The sequence below is a fragment of the Cetorhinus maximus genome, unplaced genomic scaffold (assembly GCF_964194155.1).
Source record: "Cetorhinus maximus unplaced genomic scaffold, sCetMax3.hap1.1 HAP1_SCAFFOLD_636, whole genome shotgun sequence".
Lineage (NCBI taxonomy): Eukaryota > Metazoa > Chordata > Chondrichthyes > Lamniformes > Cetorhinidae > Cetorhinus > Cetorhinus maximus.
In genome coordinates, this window is record NW_027596578.1 from 72109 (window position 1) to 84731 (window position 12623).

General features: G+C 42.8%; 1 protein-coding gene across 10 annotated transcripts in view; it reads right to left on the bottom strand.

Annotated features, from left to right (window-relative positions):
• Nucleotides 1-12623, bottom strand: part of LOC144674366 (GRB10-interacting GYF protein 2-like) — a 91786-nt gene that overhangs the window by 46337 nt on the left and 32826 nt on the right. For all 10 annotated transcript variants that reach the window (XM_078535763.1, XM_078535766.1, XM_078535762.1 and 7 more), the window contains 4 exons: nt 8167-8231; nt 5804-5933; nt 2434-2529; nt 556-667 (listed from right to left, as the gene is read on the bottom strand). In XM_078535763.1, coding sequence (XP_078391889.1) covers nt 556-667; nt 2434-2529; nt 5804-5933; nt 8167-8207 — 379 coding nt within the window. In that variant the 5' untranslated portion in view covers nt 8208-8231. The remainder of the gene's footprint in view (nt 1-555; nt 668-2433; nt 2530-5803; nt 5934-8166; nt 8232-12623) is intronic.

Below are 12623 nucleotides of genomic sequence, written 5' to 3' on the forward strand. Positions count from 1 at the left end.
ATTCCCCTTGATATCTTGAAAACTTCCATCAAATCAACCCTTAACCTTCTAAATTTCAGGAAATACAACCCTAGTTTGTGTAACCTCTCCTCGTAATTTAACCCTTGGCGTCTACGTAGCATTCTGGTAAAACACTGCACTCCCTAAACTCAAATTGTTTTACAGGTACAAAGAAAATTGTCAATAAAAAAAAAGGGCAGTGGAGATGACCAGCACATCGATAGCCCAGTGTTCCACTTCTTATCTATCCACAGAACATACTTACATCCTGTACTTTGAGGGCTTGGGATCTGGAGAACTGGTTACTTATGAATTGTGGAAACTAAGACACAGGATCCAATACACCAACTGCACGACTACTTGGGAATAAAGAAATATGGGGAGATAGGGTGGAAAAGCGAGTTGAAGTAAATCAGCCATAATTTGATTCAATCAACAGGCTCGAGACCACAAGCTACTCCTGCTCCTCTCTCTCAGGTTCCACCTGCTTTTCCAGTTTGCTTTACTATTTCAGAGTTCACAGTTTGCGCGCACACTGCAGTCTTGGTTTCTTACCTCGGCCCCTCGCGCTGCCTCGGCCTCTGACAACCCCCGCTGATGGGGCTCCTCCTCCCCGCCCCATCAACCTCATCACTGCAGAGCTGTTCACAGACATAGAAAAATTTCTCTGCGCAAAAACAAAAAGGCAGGATGCTCAGTTTAAATAGAATACATAAAGCACATCCAAATGCAACGCTCTTATCTTACAACAATGTCAAGTGGTCTGTGAAGACCAAGACATTCTTCCTATGAATGACTGATGGCCACGTGGTTCAAACGTGACATTCAGTCGACGTACAGGGCCCTAAATGCGCCATTTTGCTGCCCAGCCTGCTGCAGCGACTTAAAACCTATTCAAATTCTCTCTGCTCAAATGTTAAATCTATACATTTTTTTGTAAGCTGCTTTGAATCTACATTCACTCACCCACTGAGTCAATATTTTCAACTGTGAATGGGTTTCTCAAGTTGCAACCATCTATAATTCAGCAGCTATTGCATTCTGGTAGTAGCTGTTTTGAAAACCCGTGTGAACAGCTGCCACGGGAAATGGAAAAATCACAGATATAATGCACACTTGGCCAGCCTCCCATATTCTACCTGGCGTAAACCTCATCACTGCAGAGCTGTTCACAGACAGAACCATTTCTCTGCGCAGAAACAAAAGGCAGGATGCTCAGCTTAAATAAAATATTGAAAGCACATCCAAAACTCTACTGGCTGGTCCCTAACTTGAACTGATTCAACCATCACTCCTATGCTTACTGACCTACACTGGCTAGTGGTCAAGATTTTAGATTAGTCGCCCTCACATTCAAATCCCTCCATGCCTCACCCCGCCTTATTTCCGTAACCTCCTCCAGCCTTACAATCCTCTGCATTACTCTAATTCAGGCCTCCTGCACATCCCCAATTTTAATCACTCCACTATTAGAGGCTGTGTCTTCAGCAGTCTCGGTCCCAAGCTCTGGAATTCTCTCTCTCAACCTCTCCAGCCGCATCTTCTGGTTTAACATGCGCCTTAAAACCTGTTTTCAACCCCCGTATCTTCTTATATGACTCAGTAAAACATTGTTTAATAATGCCCCAATGAAGCACCTAGAGACGTTTGTCGTTAAAGACGCTATGTAAATTCAGGTCATTGTTGTAGTAGTGTGGGATTGAAGTACACAACTGCATTTGAAGACAGCACCCAAACTCCCTCCACATTTCAATAGCTACATCTGCAGTGATGAAAAAGGTCTTGAATTTAACATCATATCAAGCGTGCCGCTACCTGGGCCTTTGTTCCATCTTGATCTTGCTATCCTATCAGCTGTGTCTAATGTATGTATGCAGCCCCTAGACAGTTGGATTTCTTTGTGAAAGATTGTCTGAGGTTAGGCAATTTAATTCCTTCTCTCCTGACATGCACTACAACCATGAAAGTGAGACTCATTTCTTGCAAAGGCCCAGAACCTTGCAACTCTTTGGAGACTGTGACACCACCAGCCTAGGTACTCCAGTTTTAAATGCACAATTAAATGATGAAATGTCTCAAATTTAGGTAGCGACAAGGGGAAGATTCTGGGAGCAGGAGCAAAAGAAGAACAAGTTCTTAACACAGTGGATATCCAGGTATTATTGCAGGAACAAATACACTATTTATATAAAGCCAATCTGGCTTCCCTGCAGACTGAGGGGGGAAAAGGCAACTGTAACATCTACTCACACTGACCTTGTTATATTTTTAGTTAGAGTTTATCAACAATGTCCCAAATTGAGTCCACAAATTCAGGAGACCTTGAGTGAGACTAGCTGGCACGGTATTGCTCAGTTCAAAGAAAAACTAATGTTTACACAGTGTATCCAGCATTTCTTCCAGCTTTTAACAAAGCACATCAACACCACCCACCTGCTCTTCCTCTGTAAGAGGTACAAGCGCTAAGGGCAGGAGCGGCTCATCTTGTAAGATAGCCAGAAATTCTTTGTCCGACAACTCTTCAGGAACCTGAAAAAATAAAACCAGGAACAGGTATCAACACGTGCACTGGCAGAATCTTGGCGTACAGCCTCTCTCATCATTGATCCCTGCGAACCAGCTTTTTGTTTTTGATTTTGTGCCCCACTGCTGAAAGTGTTTTGCAATGCCGCCCCATGCACCATTGACCTAATTGTCAATATTCGCACTAACTTACTGAAAGCAAAACAGCACGTCATTCTTTCAAGTAAGGAGGCAAATGATGGATCTTGTCGAGGGCAACTCGCTAACTTTTTCTGGTGAGGGGCGGTGGGGGGTGGGGAGAGGAGAGGAGAAACAGTAACTGACATCCATTCTGCTTTACTAAGAACAGGAAATAAAATGATACATTCATAAGTCCACAAACACCATTGCACGCCAGAGTTCCAATGAACTGCACCACTAATAAATTTATTCAACAACCCTTCTCCATTTCTTTCTCTGGGGCTTAGAGGAGCAGGACCAGCTGTAATAGAATATTTCATGGGCAATTTTTCTTTATTATTATTCGTTCACAGGTCGTGAACCTGTCGTCCATCCCTAGTTGCCCTCGAGGAGATGGTGGTAAGCTGCATTCTTGAACCGCTGCAGTCCATATGGTGTAGGTACACCCACAGTGCTGTTAGGGAGGGAGTTCCAGGATTTTGACCCAGCAACAGTGAAGGAACGGCGATATATTTCCAAGTCAGGATGGTGAGTGGCTTGGAAGGGAACTTCTCACTAATGCATTGTATAGAATGTAGCCCTGGATTATCACTCCTTGCATTTGATTAAACATTAGTTTCTATTAGCAACCACAGCCACATTACGGAATTGGATGAATTTGGCCAGTTTTTTCGTACCATTCCTCCACCAACACTAGTGGGAATTGCTTCATTTGCAGCTATTGTAGCATACTGGCTCAGACCTCGTTTTCCTCCCTAGGAAACTATAGGCCAGTCAGCCTAACATCTGTCGTTGGGAAAATGCTAGAGTACATTAAGGAAGAAATAGCAGGACATTTAGAAAAGCTTAATGCAATCAAACAGAGTCAACATGGTTTTGTGAAAGGGGAATCATGTTTGACAAATTTGCTAGAGTTCTTTGAGGACATAACAAGCAGAGTTGATAAAGGGGAACTGGTAGATGTAGTATATTTGGATTTCTAGAAGGCATTCGATGAGGTGGCATATAAAAGGTTATTGCACAAGGTAGGGGCTCATGGTCTTGGGGGTAATGTATTATCATGGATTAAGGATTGGTTAACACACAGAAGACAGAGTCAGGATTGATGGGTCTTTTTCAGGTTGGAAAGGCGTAACTAGTGGAGTGCCACAAGGATCAGTCCTAGGGCCTCAATTATTTACTATCTATATTAATGACTTGGAGGAGGGGGCAGAGCGTAATGTATCCAGATTTGCTGATGACACAAAAATAGGTGGGAAGGCATGTTGCGATGAGGAGATAAGGAATCTGCAAGGGGATATCGACAGGTTGAGTGAGTGGGCGAGCGAAAACTTGGCAGATGGAGTTTGTAGGAAATTGTGAGGTCATGTACTTTGGTAGGGAGAATCAAAAGGCAGACTATTATTTAAATAGAGAGATACTCCAAAAAAGTGCAGCACAGAGGGATCTGGGTGTTCTTGTGCATGAAACACAAAAAAGTTAGCATGCAGGTGCAGCAAGTCATTAAGGAAAATGGAATTTTGGCTTGTATTGCTAGGGGGCTGGAGTTTAAAAATAGGGAAGTCTTGATACAACTGTACAGGGTGTCGGTGAGGCCGTACCTGGAGTAACGTGTACAGTTTTGGTCCCCGTATTTAAGAAAGGATATACTGGCACTGGAGGCAGTTCAAGAGACAATCACTAGGCTGATTCTTGGAATGAAGGGGTTGACTTATCAAGAATGGCTAAACAGGTTAGGCCTTTATTCATTAGAGTTTAGAAGAATGAGGGGTGATCTTATTGAAACGTACAAGATTCTGAAGGGGGCTTGTCAGGGTAGATGTTGAGAAGATGTTTCCACTAGTGGGGGAATCTCTAACTAGGAGACATAGTTACAGAATAAGGGGACACTCATTTAAAACTGAGATGCGAAGGAATTTCTTCTCTCAGAAGGTAATGAATGTCTGGAATTCTATACCCCAGAGAGTTGTGGAGGTTAGATCACTGAAAGTATTTAAAAAGGAGGTAGATAGATTTTTGAAATATCGAGGAGTTGAGGGTTATGAGGAGCTGGCATGAAAGAGGAGTTGAGGCCTGGGGCAGATCAGCCGTGATCTTATTGAATGGTGGGGCAGGCTTGAGAGGCTGAGTGGCCTACTCCTGCTCCTATTTCTCATGTTCTTGTGTTCTATTCTGCTTCCCTCAATGTAGCTTTAACTACTTCAACCAGCTGTCTGAGCACTGTTACATCTAGCACCACTTAAACCCACTTTTCCAGTCATCTGTCAGTACCACTCAAAAGCTATCCTGCTCACCATCCTCTCACCTTAGGCAACAGGCATCGCTCAGAGTTATCTTCTGAGCTGGGATAACTCTAATGCCCTGCTGGTTTTTTAATCTAACTTCCAGCTTCTTCACTGTACCCTAAGCTGCACAAATCCTTCGAGACTTGGTGGTATGCCTCCACTCCATGCCAGAATCAAGGGGCCTTACACCATTATTCACGAACTCTGCTGAAGCACAGAGTTCCCTTCAATTTTACCAATTTGCACCATTTTTTTGTTGCATTCAGTTGCAAACAGACCTGGATAATGGTCTTGCTGTCTATGTTAACATCCAAATGAGCCTGCTCCTTGTACTGAAACACTCAACATCCAAACTCTGTGGCATGTTGTTGGCAACTGGTTTCTAACTCAATAACATAAACCACAAAGAACAGCCTTCTGTTTACAAAAAAATGCAACGAAGCCTTGCTCTGTCAACTATATTGTTGTTTAAAAAATCCAATTAACAAGAGGAATAATGGTCACACTGAACAACAAATCAAGAGGCACTATCAGCAACCACTTTATTCCCCCGCTCCCCACATCAACCCCCTCCCACCACCCCACCCACCCTTCTTGGATGTCATAGGTCGCCACAAAAGAGTTTTCATACAAAGTAGTCGGCATACAAGTTCTGGAGCTATAAGAAAAAAATTCAGTACAGCATGGTCTGATAGCATTCTACAAATGATAAATATTCCTGGATCAACAAACGTTAAGCAAATAACGGAAATGGGTGATAGCGCACAAAGGAAAATTGAATTTGACCGCACTGGACTGAAAAGTGCTATATATACCTTGTTATCTTTCATATAAAGTGCTAGCATTTCCTCTCTTCCATATCGATAATCTGCTAATTTGTATTTTGGCAATGCAGGTGAAGGTGGTGGGGAGGCAATGCTTCCACCACTGGACAACGCACGAAGCCTGTAACAGAAGAGAGAGTTCAATTCATGAAGGGTCATCCTATATATTGATGACATTAAAACTGCAGTATAAAAAGAATCGTCAACAGAGACAAAAACCCAATTCTTTCCTGGAGGACAAAGGAGATAGAAATTAAGACAAAGAAGAAAAAGTGTGCTTATGACACATGTCTGGTAGAAAATACAACTGCAAACCAAGCTGAATGCAAAAGGCTCAGAGGGGTGAAGAAGCAAGGAAGAGAAGCAAAAAGGCTGCATGATGAGAGACTGGCAGCTTGAGTGAAAGGGAATCCCAAAGTCATCTTTAGGCATATAAATAGTAAAATAGTGCTAAGAAGAGGGGTAGAGTCAATTAGGGAACAAAAAGAGGATGTACACATGGAGGCAGAGGACATAGCTGAGGTATTAAATGAATACTTTGCATCTGTCTTTATGAAGTAAGATGATACCCAAGGCATGGTAAAAGATGAGGTAATTCAGACCATAGGTGGATTTAAAATTGAAACGGTGGTGGTAGTGGAAAGGCTGTCTGTACTTAAAGTTGATAAGGCACCAGGGTTGGATGGGATGCTGACCGAAGTGAGAGTGGAAATTGCACAGGCACTGGCCATAATTTTTCACTCTCCCTTAGACTCAGGGGTGGTCCCAGAGGACTGGAGAATTGCAAACATTACACCCTTGTTTAAAAAAGGCCTGTAAAATAAGCCAGGCCAGTCAGTTTAACTTCGGAAACTTCTAGAAACAATATTTTACGACAAAATTAATAGTCAAATGGACAAATACGGGTTAATTAAGGAAAGCCAGCATGGATTTCTTTGGGGAAAGTCATGTTTGACTAACTTGGAGCTTTTTGAGGATGTAACAGAGAGGATTGAAGAGGGCAATGCTGTTGATGTGGTCTAAATGGACTTCCAGAAGGCGTTTGATCCAGTGCCACACAACAGACTTGCAAGCGAAGTTGTATCTCATGGAATAAAAGGAACAGTAGCAATATGGATGCGGAATTACCTGAGCGACACGAAACAGATACTGGTAATGGATGTTTTTCGTGCTGGAGGAAGGTTTGTAGTGAAGTTCCCCAGGGGTCAGTGTTGGGACCCTTGCTTTTCCTGATATATATTAATGACCTTGACCTTGGTGTACAGGGCACAATTTCAAAGTTTGCAGATGATACAAAACTTGGAAGCATTGTGAACTACGAGGAGGATAGCATAGAACTTCAAAAGGGACATAGACAAGTTGGTGGAAAGGGCAGACAGTTGGCAGGTGAAGTTCATTACAGAGAAGTGTGAGGTATTCATTTTGGTAGGAAGAACATGGAGAGACAATATAAAATAAAGGGTACAACTCTAAAGTTGGAGGAGGAGCAGAGGGGCCTGGGGTTATGTGTGCATAAATCATTGAAGGTGGCAGGAGAGATTGAGATAGTTAATAAAGTATTGAGTATCCTGGGTTTTATTAATAGAAGCATAGAGTATAAGAGCAAGGAGATTATGTTGAATTTGTGAGAGTCACTAGTTAGGCCTCAGCTAGAGTACTGTGTCCAATTCTGGGCACCGCACTCTAGAAAGGATGTGAAGGCACTGAGAGGGTGCAGAAAAGATTCATAAGAATGGCTCCCGGGGTGAGGAGCTTCAGTTATGAAGACAGATTGGAGAAGTTAGGACTGTTTGCCTTGGAGAAAAGGTCAAGAGGAGATTTGATACAGGCATTCAAAATTATGAGGGCTCTGGACAGAGTAGATAGGGTCCCACTCGTGAAAGGGTGAGAGGGCACAGATTTAAAGTAATTAGTAAAATTAGTAAATGTGATAGCAGGAGAAACTTTTTTTTTAAACACAGCGAATGGGTATTGTTTGGAATGCACTTCCTGAGTGTGTGGCGGAGGCAGGTTCAACTGAAGCATTCAAAATGGACTTTTGACTTCTCTGAAAAGGAAGAATGTGCAGGTTTATGGAGAGAAGGCAGGGAGATAATTGCTAGGTGGGCTGCTCATTCGGAGACACGATGGGCCAAATCGTCTCCTTCTGAGCCGTAACAATTCTGTGATGAGTACAAACAGTCTGAATTAAGCGATTACTATTAATCTTCGCCAAAGAAGCTGAAATGCACTGCATCGAATGAGTCCAGAGGCCCAAGAAAGAATGTAAGTCAGCTGCGCAGTCAAATCCTAAGTACCCTACAACTCCATTACTGCTCCAAATTATCACACAAGGTGTTAAGATTATGCATTACCATTCGGGTCCAAAGTTGAGCGTCTGAGTCTCTGCTGCCATTTCCTTGTCTTCGACAGAACAGCTCTACAAAGATTAAAAACAAAATCACAATTTAATTTATGGTAACACAGGCATGGCAACAATCTTTACTACTGAGACCCACATATTGTCTGCATCTTCTCTATCAGTCTCTGATAGGCCAGCTTCAAGGCTGCTCTGGGAGCAGCTAGGAGGTGGTACACAAGCTAGGCAACCCAGGTAATATTGTCACTAATGTTCCCTTCCATGGTCCACTGCAAAGTGCCACAGGTTGGCACAGCAAGTAAAGAACTGAAACAAATCCACAGGCCACTACTGTTATCTTGGCTCAAAGGCAGCACTCTCAGTTGGGTCAGAATGTTGAATTCAAAGGTCACTTGGATTAGGTACTAGAGGACAGTCAGCACCTGCAGAACCACATAGCAACATGAAATCAACTCTTTCCGAAATGGAATTACTAGGGAGGGAAACATTCGTAAGAAAAACCTTTTGAGAATTTGTCAAAAAGCTTTGTTAACAGCAGCATGGTAAACTCCCTTCCTAACAGCACTTTAGGTGGGTGTACTGGACTGCAGCGGTTCAAGAAGGCAGCTCACCATCAACTCCTCAAGGGCAATTAGGGATGGGCAATAAATGCTGGCCCAGCCAGTGAAGCCCACATCACATGAATGAATAAAAAAAAACCCACTTCACCAGCACCAACTGCTTTGCCCTAGGCCTTTATTGTGATAGATAAATAATCATTGCTCCCTAAATGCCGCTCTTGAGCAAATTTCTAGGTGGGGTGTGGAGATCAGCCTGGATGAAGAGTTCACCACTTGTTCTGGTCTGTGGGCAAGTGGCTGCCTTAATAGCAATACGGAGATAAGATAATTTACTAAATAGGGGGAACGGTTCCCATTCACTACACTGCTTTCCAATGAACCCGACCAGAAGGGCACATGCGGATTTATGCCCAGTAGGCTCAGCTTGATGTGCCTCAAACAACCCAAGATAATCAATAACGCATGGTCCCAAATTTCAGCAAAACACTGAAGGGCCAACAAAACCCACAGATTTAAATGCTTTTCTGCTTTGACCACAGACGCCAGTCACTCATCAGTTTGTGATCACTAGCTTCAGAAGATGAGCTGGGTGTGGGGAGGGGGGTTTGCGGGGGAGTGGGAGGAATGTGCAGAAAGGAAGAGAGACAGTTTCTCAGGCGTGACTTAAAGATATGACCCAATTTGTGTTAGGTAGGTGACATCTACAACATTGTTGTAACCACAAAACTGAAAGAATCATCAAATCATTTTAATTGGCGTACAGCCCAACTTAAAACCAACAATTTCAAAACCACTGCCTTTGCAAACCACAAACTTCTCTAAATTGCAATCCATGCTGTTAATTTGCAGAAGTTGCTTCCCATTTCAGCACAGATTCTTTTTAATAATCAATCGTAAAGATGTGTACCATTCTCTCCTCCCACCCACCACCAAGAGAACTTTCTGTTACATCAAAAAAGTAAACGAAATAGCACTCCTCGAAGGATCTAAACATTAAAGGCATATTTTGCACCAAATTTTACTATACCCACCCATTTAATATTTAACAGAAATGGTCTCAGTGCATTAGTTTCTCACAGAGCTGGGGGCGTCTGGGGCTGTGCAAGAGTAGATTTCAGTATATTTTCTGCTTTCCACAATGAAGATTCAGACAGCAGCACCAACAAGTGTCAACTTGCAAGCTGTGGTCAGGGCAGCAAAGCAAGTAAATCCAGTGAAATTTTACAGCCCTGTCCCCTGAACTACCCCTGTCTCATTTTTATTTCAAGGTCACGTGGCCCAGAAGTCGTGGTAAATTTTGTGCCACCATTGAGGAAATATGAGGTGTAGGTAGTTCCTGTAATGCATTCCAAGACGACGAGTTTGCAATACTGCAGTGTTGATTTCAGTTGCGGGGCTGTCTCGTAAGAGACACAAGAAATGCATCAGGACTGCACTTGTGTCTCAGCAAGGACCACAAAATTGAAAACGCCTTCACTTATCTGGATCCTTTTAAACAATGCACCTGGTTTGACCATATACTAATATACAGTACAGTCCACGATGCTGATCAAGCACCGCTTGGAAGTTCTAACCCATTTGATAACCTCTGTCTTAGTGGCTATAACCCAATTTCTCCTAAGTTACTTAAATGTTCCACCACTCTTTATATACAAACTTGCATTTATATAATACCTTTCTCAACCCCAGAAGGTCCCAAAGGGCTTTACAATGAAGAACTTTTGAAGGGGAGTCACCGTTGTAATGTAGGGAAAAGGGTGGTGCTAATTTTCACACAGCAAAATCCCACAGCAATGTAATGCCACCAGATATCTGTTTTAGAAGCATTGATTGAGGGGTAAATATTAGTCAGGACAACAAGAGGAACTTCACTGATTTTCTTTAAGTAGCCCCATGAGATGTTTTTTATACCTTACCAAGAGCTTAACGTCTCACCCAAAAAGGCCACACCTCCAACAGTATAACACTCCCTCGCTGGTGTATCAGACCAAAAATTGCACGTTCAAGTCTCTGCAGTGGGGCTCAACCTCACAACCTTCGGACTCGAGAGACAAAAGTACTACCAAAGCAGAGGCTGACACATCAGTTATGACAGATTAAGTTTGCTGCATCACTGAACAACAGAAATAATTCTCAGGGCAGAAATGTGGAAAATTCTGACCTGTACAGATTAGCAACACACCATGATGCCTTTTTAGAGTACAGTATACATTTTTTTTTTTAAGAAGTACTATCACTCGCTATCGACTTTCAAGTATATTCCATTGGCTGACTGCAGCACTTCGGAAGTTCAAGAACTGGCTTCATTCATTCCTGCTGAAAGTATGCTTGAGCAGGCTTCAGCCAAATACAGGCTTAGGTGAGCAGGAATGCCTTCCACAGTCACACCGCCTGCTGAGAGTTGTAAGCAATGCGCAGCTGGGTAAGGTACCAGAGGGCAGCTGGTGCCTGTGAAACCACAGCGCCTCGAGGCAGTGATTACAAAGATACACATTACTGGCGTTCTTATAAACTTGATAAAACTTGATCTCAGATCCAAATCTTCCGATATAATGCTCCCTCCTACTCCCACCGTTTGCAAACTCCTGATGCACTCCAAGCAGAATAGTTGTCATCTGGTCCAAAGCAATTAGTCTAAACAGTCTCAAGGGCTACTGATAAAGCCTCTTGCCTGAAATCAACTGGATAATTTACCTTTATCACCACCCACTGAAAACTATACTTTAATCATAGCCCTGACGGAATTCTCCTGGAAGGGAGGCAGGACCAATGCTCCGATACTGAAGGATCAAATCTAAACTATGTCACCTTAAAATAGACCAAAACAACTCACCTGGAATGAATTGCTATTTAAAATGCAGTCACTATTATGGCCAGCATAAATTTTCACACACTAAGGTCTAGCAAACAACAATGAGATTAATAGCTGGTTAATCTACACAGTTTTAGCAGCAATGATTGAGGCAGGAATGTTAACCAGAACACCTACTCTTCATATCATGCTCTGGCATTTCAAATATCACCAGAAGAAGCAGCAGAGGGCCTCTGATTACTGGGTCACACAACAATTCAGCAGTGCAGCTTAGCTTCAGTGCTCAAGCCCTAGGCCTCAGTTGCAGTAGTGTCTTCAATTCTGGGCACCATGATTTTAGAATGATGTCAAGGCCATGGAGAAGGAGATTTACTAGAATAGTACCAAGAGGGAGAGGCATCAGTCATGTGAAGAGACTGGAGAAGCAGGATTGCTCCCCCTCGCTGAGGAACTTAGAACACAGGGTCAGAGTCTCAGGATAAAAGACTGGTCATTTAGGACGGAGAAGAGATTTTTTCACTCAAGGGGTGCAAATCTTTGGGATTCCCTACCTTGGAGAGTTGTGGACGTTTTCATAACTGAGTATATTCAAGATAGAGTTTAATAGATTTTTGAGTACTATGGGAATTAAGGGATATGGACATAATGTGGTCGGTGAAGTTGAAGTAGAAGATCAGCAATGATTGTATTGAACAGCAGAACAGGCTCAAAGAGCCAAATGGCTCTTCCTCCTATTCCTTATGTTGGAGTGGAAAAGGTCAAGAGGAGATTTAATAGAGATGCTCAAAATCTTAAACGGTTCAAGAGTACATAATGAGATACTGTTCCCACTGGCATGAGGAAACAAATTTAAACGAGTGTTGTTGTGATTTGGAAAGCGCTGCCTCAAACAGCGGAGGAGGTCGATTCAATAGTACCTCTCAGAAAGGAAATTGGATAAATACTTGCAGGGGGAACATTCATAGGGCAGTGGAGGAAAAAGAGCAGGGGAGTGCGACAAATTGGATAGCTCTTTCTGAGCCAGCACAGGCATGATAGGCTGAATTGCCACCTTCAATACTGTATCATTGTGACTCAGAA